Source organism: Malaclemys terrapin, chromosome 1 (assembly GCF_027887155.1).
Source record: "Malaclemys terrapin pileata isolate rMalTer1 chromosome 1, rMalTer1.hap1, whole genome shotgun sequence".
Lineage (NCBI taxonomy): Eukaryota > Metazoa > Chordata > Testudines > Emydidae > Malaclemys > Malaclemys terrapin.
This window is the reverse complement of record NC_071505.1, coordinates 256,869,156-256,887,771: the sequence shown is the minus strand read 5'-3', so window position 1 is coordinate 256,887,771 and position 18,616 is coordinate 256,869,156. Positions and strand designations below refer to the sequence as shown.

The following is an 18,616-nucleotide window of genomic DNA, read 5'->3' as shown; positions in this document are numbered from 1 at the left end:
GGAAGCTGTAGATGTGATATATCTCAAATTTAGTAAGGCTTTTGATACTGTCTCATGTGACCTTTTCATAAGCAGACTAGGGAAATATAGCTTAGATGAACCTACTGTAATGTGGGTGCACAACTGGTTGGAAAACCATACTCAGAAAGTATTTATGAATGGTTCATAATCAAGCTGGAAGGTCATATTGAGTGGGGTCCTACAGGGATCGGTCCTAGGACCAGCTCTATTTGATATATTCATAAATGATTTGGATAATGGCATAGAGAGAACACTTACAACATTTGCAGATGATACCAAGCTGCGTGGGGTTGCAAGCTCTTTGGAGGACAGACTTAGAATTCAAAATGATCTTGACAAAATGGTCTAAAATAAATAGGGTGAAATTCAATAAAGACAAATGCAAAGTGCCACTCTTAGGAAGGAATAATCAATTGCACAAATACAAAATGGGAAATGACTGCCTAGTAAGGAATACTGCAGAAAAGGATCTGGGGGTTACATTGGATCACAAAGAAAATAGGAGTCAACAATGTAATACTGTTGCAAAAATACTGTTGCAAGGGGTGGGGTCATGTGGGGGGTGGTCACAGTGGTTACTCCCCTGATCCCCAGCTTCTCCCCCCCAAAAATTTACTTGCCGCGTCCGCAGGTTCGGCCAATTTCAGCTCCCACTGGCCACGGTTCGCTGTTCCAGGCCAATGGGGGCTGCGGAAAGCGGCATGGGCCGAGGGATGTGCTGGCTGCCCTTCCCTCAGCCCCCATTGGCCTGGAGCAGTGAACCACAGCCAGTGGGAGCCACGATCGGCCGAACCTATGGATGCAGCAGGTAAACAAACCGGCCCATCCCACCAGGGTGCTTAGCCTAGCGGGCCACATGCCAAAGATTTCCAATCCCTGAGTTAGACAAACAACTGTCAGGGATGGTTGAGATAATACTTAATCCTGCCTCAGTGCAGGAGACTGGACTAAATAACTTATCAAGGTTGCTTCCATTTGTATGTTTCTATGAAAGGGCCACAAAAGACCATGTTGGCCACTGCATTTTACAGGACTGCTTGCTGTACTATTCCCATTGGCCTCCTTATTTAACCAATTTGTTATACCTGTGCTGATGGTGTACCAACTATTGCCCCATTCATATATTCTATTCTCTAATTCAGTGGTGGGCAACCTGTGGTCAGTGGGCTGCATGCGGCCTGTGGGCCTCAGGTTGCCCACCACTGCTCTAGGGGGTTCTACCCAGGGTATTACAACTGTAATGGATACTAGAGTCTTCTGACACTATTTCCCAGCATGCTTAGAGTCACAGGTGGGGATTAGAATGGACTAGAGATTCCTGCTGAAACTAACAGAAAGGCTTTTGCATCAGGTGATATTGATAAGCAATTTGTTAGTCCAATGATGAGTCAGGGCTGCTCAAACACTCTGTGGTAGGGTACAGCCTGACTGAGAGACAAAGAAACTAGTTTTAATTTCAGTGCAGAGTTTGGGTCCAGGAGCTGAGAGAGGAGCAGAACATCTCAGGGAGTCTCTCATTAACTCCCCCTCACCAAAAAGGGAGTCTTTGACCTGCTGTGGGATCAAGTGCATGAGTCAGGCAGTTCCAGCCCTACAGAGACCACCCTGTGATTGTTGTTGAGAGCCAGATAAGACATCCACAGGACTCCAGGCCAAGAGAGGACCCTGCCTGATGCAGGAGTGAAAACACAATAAGAGGTCCTGTTTTTCTTTAAGCCAGCCAAGCTTCACAGCACTGCAGCACATATCTCTGGATTCATCTTCAGGATACCATATGCCTGTGAAGGTGCCAGGGATGGAGCTGCAGGTTGGGAAGAGTTGTGAGTGTTTGGAAGTGGTAAATTTATTAATTTGTGAACAATTAGTATTTATTAGTTAACACTTTCCTTCCCTAAATCATGTTTTCCTGTTCCATATAAAGTCTGCCATTTTTATACTGTTATTTTGGGGTGTGTCATGCCTTTGCTGGGGTTTGTTCTGATGTACTTTATTGTTTAATGTATACTGGATTTTATACTTCTTGCCCTTTAGTAGCATTGTTCATTTTCCCAAGGGACAGCACTGTGTCTCGAGCAAAGTGAGGAGTTTTCTTGGCTGGAGGCATCAGGCATCACAAAAAAGAGCCCAGGACCCAACCCGTGTGAGGAGAGGGGAGAAGCCATTCCAACTAGCACTGACCTGGGAGGAGGCTTGAGCCCCACCAAGAATCTTTGAGCAGTTTGCAAAGTAGGCTCTTTTTTAAAAACACACTTACTAGTGTCAATGACAAACTTTTGTTGTTTTTTCTGGTTTTGTTTTGTCCCATGGCCTCCCCCTGCCCCGTTGTAAGGAGAAAGGATGCTAATGCTGTTAAGGCACAACACTGGGAGACAGGTGACCTGAGTTTTATTTCCCTACTCTGTCACATTATGACCTGGAGCAAGTCATTTAGGGCCATTTCAGAAGTGGCATTAATAATGGTGTAAATTACATGTCAGTAAGATGCTCTAATCAAATGTAATTTCTGATAGAATTTGTGTAAAAGATTTTACTACATTGAAATAAAGGAGAAAAAGGCAAAGCTTTGTTTGGTTTTGGACAATGTTCCATCATCTACCATTAAAAGTCAATTGCATTTTCAACATTATTGGGTATTGTACAGTTTTTGGATTTGTTTTAATGCAGAATGCATCTCAGGTAAACATTTTCTACTAGGTTTCAGAAATGGATTGTGATGGTGGAAATCTGACCCTATGTCAAATTTGCTTCTGCCAGAGACCCAATTTCCCAGTTTCTTGCTAAGGACTAGATCAGAGGTCGGCAACTTCTGGCACATGGCTCACCAGGGTAAGCACCCTGGAGGGCCAGGCCGGTTTGTTTACCTGCCGTGTCAGCAAGTTCGGCCGATCACGGCTCCCACTGGACGCAGTTTGCCATACCAGGCCAATGGGGGCTGCAGGAAGCAGTTTGGCCGAGGGATGTGCTGGCCGCCGCTTCCCGCCATCCCCATTGGCCTGGAACGGCAAACCATGGCCAGTGGAAACTGCGATCGGCCGAAACTGCGGATGTGGCAGGTAAACAAACTGGCCCATCCTGTCAGGGTGCTTACCCTGGCGAGCCGCATGCCAGAGGTTGCCAACCCGTGGACTAGATTGTGACTTCGGACACAACACTGAACAAAGGGTGTTATGTAAGCTGCCCCAAACCAAGTGAGGCCATGGCTCTGCCCATTCCCCAACCCCCCCTACCCACTTGCTTCACTTGAGCCAATGTCCTAGTAGTATACATAGTGGTGTAAGAGGTGAGGCTGAGACTCGTACTCCCTTGCCCAGATGCCTAATCTGATTTGCAATCCAGCCCTACTTGAGGTATGAAGATATTCCTTCCGTAATCATCTCTAAGGTTATTAGAGAAAGATTTCAAAATGCTTAGAAAAGGAGAGTCCATATCCTGAATGCCAGGGAAATGTTCAGCCATGTTGTGTATGAGATCATTTCCTTGAATGGAGATTATTCTTGAATGTATTGGGCTGAATATTTTTGTCCATGTGCACAAACATCTAATCAGCATAGATGTATGTGGAAGGCTGCAAAATGGGCAATGGTTTGAAGTACATCCACTTGGGTCAGTACTCAGGAACATAATTATCGCATTTTTCACATAAACCCATTCCCATAGAAAAATTGACCTCACACGCAGATTCTGAACTGAGCCTAACCCCCATATTGCCCTTATTATGCTCCATGCTGCCCGGGTCTATGCTTCAGCTAGACATCAATCAGACCTTAAAGAGAGTCCAAACAAAGCTGGGAAAGAAAATAACGGCTCTTAAATTTCCTGCTGATTTTCCTGGGGGCATTTCCCAACCTAAATAGAGAGAAAAGATTCACAAAGCAAATGGGCATTTAATATTTTTCTCAGGTTAGAAATTATTTTTGAATGAAGACAAAATCTTTAATTCAACAAAAGAAAATTGATCTAGATTGTTGTTTTGGTAGTTGCAATAAAGCACTTGCATACATACTAATAAGCTACTTCACAGAGAGGATGCTTTTATAGTAAATGGAAGGGACCTTCTTTTTGTTGCTAACAAAAAGCTTTCTTAACATGCACTTCAGCAACAGTGGTTTCATTGGAGTCTCTCTCTCTCTCTCTCTCTCTCTCTCTCAAAAAAAGCTATTTGTTTGAAGAATAGTCAAAAGATTACATCCAAAATAATAGGACACTCCAAGATAGCAAACTGTATATCAGAAAATAGAAAAATTCAATATTTGTTAAAACATAAATACAAGATTTTTCTCAAACAAATGTGGGTCCTTCACTGTAAAGTCAAATCCCAAAATACAGTGAGCCAGATTCTCCTGTAAATCAACATAGTTTTATTGACACCAATGCTCCTGCACAAGAATCTGACCCTGTATATTCTGTAGCTCTAAACAAGTGGAATAAAGTTAAACAATTTAAAATAAATGAATGAAATAAATACAGACTCTTTTATATTCATGTTTCATTATATTCAGAAATTTTAATTTGATCTGTGCAGGTCAGTAAAGAAGACAGGCTGAAAAGAGAAAACAACATGTTTCTTTTCCCTTTGTTGAGAATCTTTCTGCCCAAATGTCATCCTTTTTTATTTACTTTCTTTCTATTCCAAATGAAATACATTATAATATCATGCCATTATAATGAAAAAGTCACTTTTTGCTCATTGAGTTAATTTATTTTTGTTCTTTGGAATTTAGTTCTATTTCTCTGTAACCAAAAGTAAATATTTGCTTCATTACTGCACTGGTGCTTTTCTGAATTATGGACATTGAAAATTAAACTGAAAGTTTAGCTTGACTTTTGAGTATTAATACCTTTGTGTATTCCATTAGGATTCCATTTTTTGTAAATATGTTGTCATGAAAGATTTAGAATTAACTATTTCTTGGCAATAAAATTGGAAACCTTGAGTACTCTCCGCATTTCTTTTTTCAGAGTAGCAGCTGTGTTAGTCTGTATCCGCAAAAAGAACAGGAGTACTTGTGGCACCTTAGAGACTAACAAATTTATTAGAGCATAAGCTTTCGTGGACATCCGAAGAAGTGGGCTGTAGTCCACGAAAGCTTATGCTCTAATAAATTTGTTAGTCTCTAAGGTACCACAAGTACTCCTGTTCTTTTTGCGCATTTCTTTTGTTTCTTTGGGGGGGGGTAAGAGGATATAAGGGGGGCTGCCAAACTCTGAGAGCTCTGGGCTCAGCTATGATTTTAGATTGTTAATGAGTTTTGAGTACCCCAAAAAGTGCTGGGCACTTCACAAGTAAGTAAGCACAAGGCCTCTGCATCAAAAAATATATATAATCTTTATTTCACATGAAACTAAGGGAAAGAATCACAAACAGTAAAGATGGGGAAAAGGTAAATACGTGTGACCAAGTTATGATACTAAGGTTCTTACTCAGGCTTGGACACATTCTGGATGTTTGGGTTTCATATATAAGAGTGAAGGTAATTAACCATTAAAACAATTTAGTTAAAGATGTGGTGGCTTCTCCATAATTTAAAATAATCTTTAATTCAAGGTTGGGTGTCTTTCTAAAGAATATGCTCTAGCTTGACCAGAAGTTAGGCGTCTGATGATGGAATTACTGGGTAAGATTCCGTGGTTTGTATTATGTGGGAGATCAAACTAGATCAGTGGTGGGCAACCTGCGGCCCATGAGCTGCACATGGCCCATTAGGGTAATCCGCTGGTGGGCTGCCAGACCATTTGTTTACATTTGCACAGCCACCCACAGCTCCCAGTGGCCGTGGTTCGCCCCTCTTGGTGAATGGCAGCTTCGGGAAGCAGAAAGAAAGTGCCTATGAATTGCTGATGGGTGGGAGTTTTCTGTAAAGACTGAGTTCCTGAAAAAGGGAAAGTAATGAGAGAACCAAATATTCTCTTTAAATTCTCCCCCAACCATGTTTACCTCTTGTGAATATCCTAAGAAGAAGTTAAATCCATACCAGTCTAATGAACAAGAGTCACTTGCCTTTGAAAAATCTATCATCCTACAGTGATAGGAACTAAAGAATCATCATCATGGAGTTCTCAGATAAAGGTTCTTGGCAATGAAATCTATTGCTACTGAAAAGTAACAGAGCAATAAGATTTTAAATGCAAGGAAACCCGTACTGAATTCCTACAAACATTGTCTGGTAACATTTCCAGCAAGTTAAATACTGTTTACACACAAAATTAAAACTAGTAATATTAGTTTTTTCTTAGCCATTGCTTTCAAAACATATTCCTAGTATTTTATGTAATTTATTAAGTAAATTATTCCTGATGGAATTCTCTGCCAAAAAATTAAATATTCTGCAAAAAAACATTTAAAAATTCTGCAAAATTCTGCTGATTTTATTTGTCAAAATTACACAATATAATCTGACCATTTTCAGTTATTTGCTTACAAGTAATTTGAAATAAATTACCAAAAATAATTGAAAATGGTCTGATTATATTGGTATTGTGTTTCTGTGTTATTTTGACAATTAAAATATGCAGAACTTTTCAGATTTTTTTTGGTGCGGAATTCCCTCAAGAGTACCAGGGTTCTGTGTGGAGCAATCTGAGTGCGGGCAGCGTGGTGGGTAGTCTGGGTGCAGGAGGGAATCTGGATACCTCACTGCACCACACCCCCACACCTAGACCCACCTGCCAAGAACTCCCTCCCCCCCATGGTGTAGAACTTCCTGCAGCCAGGGGCAGTTTCTGGGGCTTGATCTGACTGAGCCCTGGCTGCTCCATGCAGGGAAAGGGAGCGGGAAGGGGGAGGGGGAACTCCATCTCTGTCCTCCTTCCCTCCCCCACCCTGCCCAGCTGGGACTAAGGTCCCTGGGCAGCAGAGGCATCCCCAGAGCCCCTACCCCCATAGTGATTTACCTCTGAGCTGCCCAGCTGCTGGGGAGGTGTAAGTAAATACTGGTGCAGCTATTCTTTGCTTCCCCATAGGAAACATTTTCTGCAAGGAAGCAAAGAAAATCTGCAGGACGGGGCAGGGGAGGGACATTTTTCTGCTGTGCAGCAGTGGTGCAGAATTTCCCCAGGAGTAGTAAATTATTGTTGTCTGTAAGTCATAAATCACCAAGATCTATGATATTTAAGTGGACATCATTAGTTGTAAGGGATTCAAGATGTCTTAGATGCTTTAAAAATCTTCCCCTTTATTTGCAAAAATGTATTTATATGCTTAATACAGAGAACCAGTTTCTTAGCTAGTGTACATGGGCATAGCTCTGACTTTGGTGGAACTCCTCCATTTTAAACCATCTTAAGATCTGGCCCTGAAGTGTTTCCAGGACCAAATGTTTCAGCATAAAACAAAATTGATTTAATTTCTGGGATGAAATATCATGTTTCTAGGTAACTAGCAATGCCATCATCATAGAGGAGAACAATAGTTTGGCAAGTATCCTATCTATATCTATATATATGTTTTCAGTTGTCACTTCAAATTAGAACTATTTTCTATATTATATGCAAGAATTGCTGTTGGGATGTCAAATCTAGCACATATCAAAACTATTCTTGACTATTTCAACAATGTGAAACAATTCTAAGCCATTATATTTTAAGTATAATATTAGATGTATTCTATGGAAACAGTGACTATTTTACAAGAGATGAAATAATAAGTATTTATGGAAACTGAATTGGAATAAAATAAACTTCCTGACTTGACACATACAAAAAGGGCAGATTCAGCAAAGAAAGGCAGGTATGAACTTTTATATTTGAAACAACAGACATCATACTTTAGATAGGTGAGACAGTAGACCAAAAAAGGCAAAAGTGTAATGATAAGTACTGGATAACTCAAGCTTGGAGAGTTAGACTGAGCAGAGCAGAACTGGTTTGTTCCTGGCTAAACTGCAAATGCTTTGCAAATTCCTTTGAGCAGACAAAAATATGACATTTAATCATGATGCATTAAAGACATTTTGAGAAGACCATTCAAATTATAAAGAGAGAGCAGAGTTGATAGATTATCTGGTTTCAATACAAATCAGAATGTATGTAGTCAAGAGTTGTAACTGTAAGTCTGCTCTATTTCTCATATTATAATGAAATGCTGATACTCTTACTCATATTCAGTAGTATTTTACTCTGGCCTCAGTCCAGCAAAGCACTTAAGCCCATGCTTAAATTTAAGTACATGAGCAGTTCCTTGACTTCAATTAGACTAATAATGTACTTAAACTTGTGCTTAAGTGCTTTGTTGTACTAGGCACTGTGTGTGTGAGTGTGTGTGTGTCCCAAATATGTACTACTGAACATGAGTAAGAGAATTAAAATCTGCTTCTTAGCAAATGGAAAGTAGCTATTTATAATATCTGTCTTCTTTTGATTTTTGAACTTCTCGCCCAACACACTTTCCCTTGCAAGTTATTTTGAGACATCTCTATTTCTTTTTTTATACTGAACTGAAATGAATAATTTGAATAGTATAATCTGTTTCTTTGCCTGAAAGAGTGTATTTTTTGGAGCCCAAGTTCAGTTATCTTAATGTGATATCTATAAATAAATAATAATGCTTTGCCCAATACCCAGAAATGTACAGAAAAAAAAAAAGAATAAGGTCTAGCCCCTGTTACTAGTCATTTTTTGCCCAGTTATGGAAGTGTATATGTTGTTTACTGTAAAATTCCCTGCTGATATTAAGATCCTTTACTATATTTTTGGGTCAGACCATGCAATCTTTAGATAGGTCCTTACTGCTCAGGCCAAACTCCCGTTATGATAAAAATGGAGATAGTATTCCCCCACTTCACAGGAGTGTTGGGAGGCTTGATTAATTAGATCACAGTTTTCAAAAGTGGGTGCTTTAAGTTAGCCTCCAAAATCCATGTTTTGAAACCTACCTAGAATCATAGAATATCAGGGTTGGAAGGGACCTCAGGAGGTCATCTAGTCCAACCCCCTGCTCAAAGCAGGACCAATCCCCAATTAAATCATTCCAGACAGGGCTTTGTCAAGCCTGACCTTAAAAACCTCTAAGAAAGGAGATTCCACCACCTCCCTAGGAAACCCATTCCACTGCTTCACCATCCTCCTATTGAAAAAGTTTTTCCTAATATCCAACCTAAACCTCCCCCACTGCAACATGAGGCCATTACTCCTTTTACACATAAGTGCCTTATTCTTCAGAAGTGCTGGACACTTAGTAGGCCCCATTGGCTTCAGCAGCAGCTGCTGGGTACTGAGCCCTTTTGAATAATAGCCACTTCCTTAGGTGCCTGTGTATGGACTCTGGAAGGTAACTTTAGGCACCCATTTATGAAAATTTTGGCCTTAATTTGTAAGGTGATTGAATGAGAGGCACAATAGGAATAATTATAGGGATCAAAGTGCTTTACAGTAAACAAACAACTATCACATACAATAGTTATGTGAAGCAAAAAGCATTGCACTGTGTTTAAAGCTACCCAAAGTGTCTGCTGCAATCATGATACAGGGCAAGTATTTCAACCTAACAGGTACAAAGGGGTAAAGACTACTCCACAACTCTGCTAGCGGGGGGTGGGGGGTGGGGGTGGGAGGGGCATAGCTGCATGGAAACAGTGTCATTCTGCTCTGCAAAAGAACAGGATTTGGCTGTTTGTGCAACAGGGCCACACTCTCTGACCACCACGGAGCATTCTTTCATATGGACTCCTAGCATGCAGCTGCAGAGGGAGTTTTGGAGGACAAGGCGGGGCTGGTGGATCCATTAGCTATGTCCCATATGGGTTAATAGATTGTAACAGAAGGGGCAGCTTTTATCACAGCAGCCAGGAAGAGGAGGGGAAGCTTTAAGATTGCTGTTAGCAGAGAAATGACTGTGCTCTTGTTCCATCTCCCCCATACTCACTTATTTTATACCCTGGAAGGGACATACTGGACCCAGGGATTACTGTAGCTAAAGGATAGCTCTACTGCTTCTCTAAAGCCAGAAAGGGAGGATGATGCACTCTTTCCCTCCCGCCAAGCTCCAGTGTATAGCTCAGCTACTGCTGGGAAGAGAGAGAAAGATTGGTATTCAGATACTATGGTAATTTTTGGGAGTGGAGAGAGTATATAATTAGCTAAGATTTGGTTCTAAATGTTCAAAAATACAGGTCTCATGCTGTCATCATAGGGAACTGTAGTGTATAGGAATAAGATGGTATTGCCTTAAATGGTTTGTGAGTCCCCTAGCGGAGCACACTGTGTTCTATGTTTCAGAAGCTACCAGAAAACAGCCAAATCTTCATAATGCATGTGATTAAGTTTGCCATGTTGTGTATGTTTAGCAAATGTGGCTATTTGTGCCCACGTGGTTCCTTCACATTGTTTTGGTTGTGTAAAGGGCAAAAAAGTCACAAAAGGGGTGACATCGGCTACAATAGGATACAATTTTAAAAGAAAATGGCAATGTCAAGTGAGAATTTTGTTGCCTTTGTACTTAAAAGATATTTGTGAAATAAATCAAAACAAGAGAAGCAGTGTCAGAATGCCTTAGATAAACATGTTTAAAAGGGACACTGATAGCATTAACAATTAGAAAATTTCCTTCCACAGAACCCCCTTTTCTATGATTATTGTCCCTCCAATATACAGTTAAGGTGACATCATCCATAGCACCCATCATGATTCAATATGGGGCAAACAGATTATCTGTGGGGATAATATAGCAAATACTATTTTTCTTCACCGCTCCACTCTTTTCTAATGGCTACCCCCCCACATCCTCTGGTCTACCTCCATGGATCCCACTTCCTCTCTTCCATTTCCTCCTGCACCTTGCAGCTCATGTTCCCCAGTCATCCTGAAGTGGTGCCAGCCTAGCTCCTGCTTCAAACATGAAACATCCACGTATGTTTTAAAATAGGGACTTTGTTAGAAATAGGGAAAAAATAAAAGCCTCATGTGAGAGTTTTATTCAGAAAGATTCCTATATCCTGTAAGATCAGGTTGTCTGAAAGATAGTTACACAAGATTGATTACTGGGCAATTATTTTAAAAGTTTAACTTAAAAGTTTATTCCTTTCATATTCACTTGGTTATGGTTATGCAACTCTACTGAGTTCCATCTCTGGTCCTTTTTTGTTTTGCGCTTTTTAGATTTCAGTAGTTGAAAATACTGTGGGGTCTGGGATTTAAATATCACTACTTTGTAAATTATGCAGTGGTTAATTGTTCTGTTCATATACTTGTGACTGAGACATTCAAAGTGATTTCAACCCTTTTCTTGTTTGTTTGCCTGAGATCCCGCAGTGATATATAGGTAAATAAGATGGCTCTTGTGTTTCAACAAACATGAAAACAATCCAAGCTATGGAGTTATCAGCCCTTCATAAATGTGATCATATAGAAATAACAGTATCTAGCACATATAAATAATTACATTAAAAACATACCCTGGAATGAAAGAATTGTTGTGAAATTAAACACTCAAAAGTTAGGAAATGTAGAATAAAGGTCGCCTGGGAAACCTTAATTTGACCCCTTTATGCATATACATATACATCTCCCTGTCGTGGAGCTCTACAGAATGATCAGAAATACATCTGGTAAGGATATCATTCTCTGTTAAATTATCTAGGTTTAGTGTGTGTGTATGTATATATGGAATTGGGGCATGGAACTTGCAACAGTCACAAAGATTATGATGGTGGAGATACTGCAAAAGACAGATGATGCCAAAGGAAATAATGCAAATACAACCAAGGTCAGTCTGACCTAGAGGCCAATCACTGGCTAACTGACAGGACAACATTTGCAGGAGAGTGACATGGCAGGCTGGGCTCAATGGAGGAGCATTCCATGGACAGCAAAGCTGTACTGCTCCCATGTCTGCAACGATGCTTTGGGATGAAAGATAGATAGCTGCAACTCCATGTTGCATGTATGTGTATATATCATATCTATCATTCTATTTTGTATCTCTGTCTAACTACAGCGAGAGAAAGAGATGCAGAGAATGATAATGTGTATGTAAGTAAATGGAACCCAGATTGAAAATCCAAATGCTAAGCAGTACAACATCTTTTGACATTGGGTATTAAATGTGATTAGTTCCAATATGTTGGGCCACTTGCACGCCTATGTGAGAAAATTAAGTGTAGAAACTTGGAAGTGTGATGCATTTACACTCGCTGAATTTCCTCCTAATTGTTCCATAGTGCTGACTTGGATGCTTTCCCTCCACAGGGAACAGGCAGTTGTTCAATGCGTCTTAGCCACTGATGTTCTGAGATCTAGGCATATTTCAGAATATGTTCAGAAGGCAGTAGTTGCTGTGTTGTGGCCCAATGCCTTCATATAATTTCCTTCTTCCCCAAGATTCTTTAAGACCCATCCTACCATGCTATCACTACCAGTGGCAGGACTGAAACCCTCCCTCCGTGGTGTCTGGAGGTATAGAAGCAGTACTACCAGTAATAAGTAGTAATTTGTATGTTGATTTTTCAATCTGAAATCCACCCAGGTCTAAGAGAAACTTGCTCTTTAGAGCATTTACTCCCTACCTCCTCTGCAGTCCAACTCCTGCCTCTGGCCTTCATGGTCAGAGAGATCCTACTGCTCAGAGGGCTTCTGTAGTGTCTAAGGGTGAAGCATGACAATTCTGTGGGGTGGCTGCTGCTATTGCCCCACTGTGAGCTTGGCCCCCTAGCCTACTACATCTTGCTACTCTCTGCACAATATAGCAGAGGTCAACAAATGACTCAATGTTCCTCCTACTGGAGCTGGTCAGGAATTTTTCAACAAAAGCTTTTTTCTTTGGAAAATGTTGATTTGTTGAAACCAAAAAGGCAGGAAAGGGCTGGTTTTGGAAAAAAAGAATGGAAAAAAAACTTTTGAAATTCACATAATGCTCCATTTAGACATTTTTTAAACTAAAAATTCTGTTTGTTTTTTCCAATTCAAAATAATTTTGTTTAGAAATTAGAGCTATGCCAGTGTAAGCATTCAGTGTAGACCAGCCCTTAGGGGAAAAGATAGTATTCTAATGAATATTCACAATAGTAACACATCCACAATTGGGGAACAGTTTTACACATTGTACTTTGCCAAAAAATAAAATCCTCACAATGTTTACCTCTTTTAACTGTTAACTTTTCTTGTCACTGGACTGTTTATATCCCAGAAAATAAAGAAAGCTTATTTCAGGAGTGTAAATGAATGGCTTACTTCCTGGCCTCAGGGAGCCCTACAAGTGGCCCCTTGCCTCAGTTTCCCTTTTGGGTCCCCAGTTACTCTAGATGAGTTCCTCTTCAAGTGGATCAACATAGTTTAACAAAAACATAGTGTCAAAACTCCATAACCAAAAGCATCAAAACATAGTCCCCATCCCCAGTAAATATAGTCTTTAAAACTTGGCTTCATTCTCATGTTGCACATCTGAGTTAATGATTCTCCAGACCAGGGATCGGCAACCTTTGGCATGTGGCCCACCAGGTTCGGCCGATCGCAGTTCCCACTGGCCACGGTTCGCCGTTCCAGGCCAATGGGGGCTGCAGGAAGTGGCGTGGGCCGAGGGATGTGCTGGCTACCGCTTCCTGCAGCCCTCATTTGCCTGGAATGGCAAACCGCAGCCAGTGGGAGCTGCGATCGGCCAAACCTGAGGATGCTGCAGGTAAACAAGCCATCCCAACCCGCCAGCAGATTTCCCTGATGGTCCGCGTGCCAAAGGTTGCAGATCCCTGTTCTAGACTGTCAAAAGAAGAGGCTCAATTGAAATTATTTAATCTAACATGATTAATCAGAGATTAGTATAGCACTTTACAGAATACAGAAATAAATAGATATTCAATATTCCCCAACTATTTTATGCAAACATTTCTTGGTCTGTATTTTGTTCATGGTACTTGTGAATATATAATAGTCAAGCTGTGCTGGTTGTTTTTGATGGGATATATAGATCACATGATGTATTTCTATTCTCTGATTTGGTGAGTGTAGATGACAAATGTAAGTAAGGGGTCCAAGGACCTACTGAGTGATGAATATCAGGGAAGAGGTAGGCCCACTAAATCAGTTTGTTCAAGTGGGGGCCCTGAATTTATTCCCTATATGAATTTCCTTTTCTTCATCTGAGTTGTTGCACAATGTATTGCTCTTCAAAATCAGGCTTAGTTTCATCAAGTTCATAGTGTAAAAATAAACATTTCATGCAGATCTGCTCTTTAGCTCTGGTGAACGAGACTAGGACCCAAACTGTGGTTTGCAATGAGATGAAGCTGCAAAATCAAATTGTTATTTGTATGTGTGGCACTTTATACTTCAAAGCAACACCCTGGAATCCCCATATTCACCCCGTCATATAATTAATATACTTTATACAAAGCATACCATGTAAGCTATCACATGGAAGGTAATGATGAGCTGAAACCCATTGTTCTGTCCAAATATGTATATTGTTAGTGTGCATGAAGATATGCAATTTTGCTATATGGTTGTTACTGAAATGTGCTGTAAATTTGAGAGTCTCTACTGCTCCATGGTGATCCACTCCCAGGAGAGGATTAAGCGACCATTAATCAGCAGGGGAGTTTTAAACAAGGGATTTACAATACTGTAAGAGGGCTGCACAAACATCAAACAATGGGGGATTGTTCAACTCTGTGACTCATCAAAGCCTACCAGGATATGTCTGGGCTACTGTTTTCTAGGCATATGGACTGATGATATAAAATAGGAGATAGTGATATCATGCTTTGGCATCTCTCCTCAACCTATGCTGGAAGCAACAAGAAAGCTGAGACGACAATGACTTGAACTGAGAAGCCTGTGTATTAAGAACTATAACAGGGATCGGCAACCTTTGGCATATGGCTCTCCAGGGTAAGCACCCTGGTGGGCTGGGCCGGTTTGTTTACCTGCCGCGTCTGCAGGTTCGGCCAATCGCGGCTCCCACTGGCTGCGGTTCGCTGCTCCAGGCCAATGGGGGCTGTGGGAAGTGGCGACCAGCACATCCCTCAGCCCACACCGCTTCCCGTACCCTTTCTGCATGATCTGGAAAGTGAAGAACTAGGGTGCTTGAAAGCTAGCAAATAAAGTAATATAGGTAAAGAGAAAGCCACACAATGCCAGTTTTGTATGGCATCTTGTCTTCCTGAAATAGAGGTTATAGATTTCCAGGTCACTAAGAGGAATATAGATAGTATGAATAAACTCCCAATCAGGAATTTCAGGAATAACCTCCAAAGCATAAGCATTCAGTTCACACTCTCCTGAGAAAAAGTTATTATGTTTCCAGCAATCATCACTACATGCATGCTATTATGAATCGCTACTCAGTACCACTGTCTTCTACTAGATAATGTCAATGCTTCTCAACTATAGCGTTGTCTTGACACAAAATTTGTATCACTCTTACAGGTAGAATTACAGCAGTACAACTCCCCCCACTCTGAGTGTGAACACAGGTATAGTGAGATAAAGGTAATTATACTTGCATAACTATTCCCATATGGCAATGTTTCCCAAAGTGTGGTACGCGTACCCCTGGTAGTACATGAAAGAGTTTCAAGGGATACATGGCCTGTTCACCCTGGCTGGCAAGGGGCCGTCATCAGACTGAGAGGGACCAGAGGCGGGGACCCAGACCTGCAGCAGGCTGAGCCACTCAGCCTACTGCGGGTCTGGGGTTCCATCTGCCGGCTCCTGCCAGCCGGGATCCCAGCCACCGGCCCCGCTCAGCCTGCTGCCGGCCAGGAGTCCCATTCACCCAGGCCAGCAGGGGGCTGAGCCAGACCAGCAGCTGGGACCCTGGCTGGCAAGGGGCCGGCAGCGGGCTGAGTGGGGCCGGTGGACAGAACCCTAGACCCGTGGCGGGCTGAGCGGCTCAGCCTGCTGCCGGCCCGGGATTCCATCCACCAGCTCCTGCCAGCCGGGGTCCCAGCCACTGGTCCCGCTCAGCCCGCTGCTGGCCAGGGGTCCTGTTCACCCAGGCCGACAGCAGGCTGAGCCGGGACGGCGGACGGGACCCCGGCTGGCAGCAGCATGCCAGTAAAAATCAGTTGGCTTGCCGATGCAAACTACACGTGCGTTGTTACCACGGCCCAGGCAATACACGTGCCTTTGTGGCAAGCGCAGAAGTCATACTGACGGATAAAAGATAAAAGTGAATAAGTACTCCTGGCAAGTACATACTTGGTGTGTATTACTATAAAAAATTTCACTTTTTGTTTTTGTTAAACCCATTTACAATGGATCGCTTGCTAAAAACAGGAAGTTTGAAATGTACAAAAGAAAATTATGAAGGAAATATGAATGTTAGTGATAATTATGCTGAAAAATGCAGTGATATGGCTACATCAGACAATTTTGACGGCAAAATTAGTGAACCGTGTGAACCAGCTGTAGGTTTATTCAATGTATCAGCTGCAAAGAAAATGAAAATGCCTGCAAATATTTTGAAGAATATCTTAAACCAGGATTTTTGTGGACTGGTGATGAGGTGGAGCCTGTTCCACTATGTGTGATTTGTTACGAGACTCTCACAAATGAAAGTATGAAACCATCCAACCTAAAACGCCATTTCAAGAGCAAACATAAAGAATACGAGGGAAAACCTGTAGAATTCTTCAAAAATAGGTGCAAAGATCCCCAGAAGTCCCAGAAAACAATTCATAATGTGATGGGAGGTGAAAATATGAAAGCTTTGGAAGCTTCATATAGTGTGGCATACTTAATTGCAAAATCCGGAGCTGCTAAAGTGATTGGCGAGACATTAGTAAAACCTGCAGCCAAAGTAATGGTGCAAGTGATGATTGGAGACAAGGCTAGCAAAGCTATATATCGTGTTCCCCTCTCAAATAACACCTTTCATCGTAGAATCACAGATATGGCTGAAAATGTAAAGCAGCAATTATTGTCAAGAGTACAAAAGAGACGCTACTATGCACTGCAAGGGGATGAATCCACTGATTTTGTGAATTTATCTAATCTTTTGTTTTTTGTCAGATACAATCTGAATAATGAAGTCCACAATGATATTCTGTTCTGCCAACCTATACCAATACATACAACTGGAGAAGCTATTTTTAAAGTTATTAATGACTTTATCAAAAACAGTGACTTGGATTGGAGTCATTGTGTTGGAATAAGCACAGATCGCGCCAGAGCCATGATTGGTTCGAAGAACGGAGTTGTTGTACGTATTCAAGCTGTTGCGCCAGAAGCAAAATCGACTTATTGTTGCATTCACAGGGAAGCACTCGCCACCCAGAACATGCAGGCAGATCTAAAGCAAGTACTGGATGAAGCTGTGAAAATAATCAATTTTGTGAAAGGCCACCCTCTGAACGCCCGTCTGTTTTCTCAGCTTTGTGATGACATGGGCAGTGATTACACACAACTCCTATTTCACACTGAAGTGCATTGGATTTCATGTGGAAAAGTTCTAAATCACCTGTTTGAGCTGCGAGAAGAACTGCACGTTTTTTTAGAAGAAACCTTTAACCTGCGAGACCGTATACACGACTGGAAATGGCTATGCAAACTAGCATATATTGCAGATACCTTTGCTCATTTAAACAACCTCAATCTATCCTTGCAAGGGAAACTCATATCCATATTCCATGTTCAAGACAAAGTGAGCGCCATGGTCACAAAATTGAAACAGTGGCATAAATGTCTTAGTCGTTGTGAACTGGATTCTTTTCCATCTCTTCATGACTTAGTAATAAACTCGACGAACGAACTTGATAGTGATGTGTTGCAAACCATGAAGCAGCATTTGGAAAGCTTTCAGAAAGATCTTCGTAAGTATTTCCCTGAACCGGACAGCACCTTTGAATGGATAAGGAACCCTTTTATCATCAATGTTCAAACATTGCCAAATAACCTCTCTGCTTCAGAAGAAAAACAGCTCTTGGAGCTGCTTCAGATAGCTTCCTGAAAACAAAATTTGAGCAAAATACACTGACGTCATTTTGGTTGGGGGTTAGCTCTGAATATCCAGCTCTATCGGAAAAAGCTGTCAAGTATCTTCTGCCTTTTCCCATCTCGTATTTGTGCGAGATCAAATTCTCTGAGCTGGTTGGCATCGAAACAAAAAAACAAAATTGTTTTATTGACGTGGAGCCCCATCTTCGTCTTAAGATCACAAACATTGAGCCAGATATCCCTGCGATAGTGTCTGGTCAAAAGCAGTTCCATCCCTTGCACTGAATAGTTTGGTTTGTACTGAAATTTTTTCAATACCGAAATAGTAAATATTAAAACTAGTACTTTCTTCACTAACCTAACCAAACCAGTATATTTTAATTTCAGAATGATTCGAATTCACCATATATATATATATACACTGTTCTGCCAGACTATTGATTCGCTTCTATTATTTTAATTATTTCTAGTACTATTTCTATATGTAACTATTATTTCTATTAAAAGTTTTGTTCCATGTAATATAATTTTGTATTTATTTCTAATAAACATTTAATCCAGAATGAGAGGAATTAGGAGTGTGTTATAAAAATGTGGTTACCACCCTCCCCCCCCCCAAATTATCTTCATCGGAGAAGAGGTACGCCGGTAAGACAAATGTCTCAAAAAAGGGTACACAAGTGTTGTAAGTTTGGGAAACACTGATCTAATATGATCAAGTTTTATGGATTTT

General features: G+C 41.1%; 1 protein-coding gene across 1 annotated transcript; it reads left to right on the top strand.

Moving 5' to 3' along the window:
- Window positions 1-11,629: 11,629 nt before the first annotated feature.
- Window positions 11,630-17,896, top strand: LOC128838644 (zinc finger BED domain-containing protein 5-like). Its single transcript, XM_054031043.1, has 3 exons — window positions 11,630-11,719; window positions 15,373-15,419; window positions 16,378-17,896. The coding sequence occupies exons 1-3, from the start codon at window positions 11,630-11,632 to the stop codon at window positions 17,894-17,896; spliced, it is 1,656 nt and encodes a 551-aa protein (XP_053887018.1).
- Window positions 17,897-18,616: the final 720 nt, after the last annotated feature.

Coding starts and splice junctions, on each gene's coding strand:
- LOC128838644 (XM_054031043.1), top strand. CDS start 11,630: ATGGAACTTGCAACAGTCACAAAGATTATGATGGTGGAGATACTGCAA. Junction 11,720..15,372: donor ATAATGCAAATACAACCAAG/GTCAGTCTGACC, acceptor TCACTCTTACAG/GTAGAATTACAGCAGTACAA. Junction 15,420..16,377: donor CACTCTGAGTGTGAACACAG/GTATAGTGAGAT, acceptor TCAATGTATCAG/CTGCAAAGAAAATGAAAATG.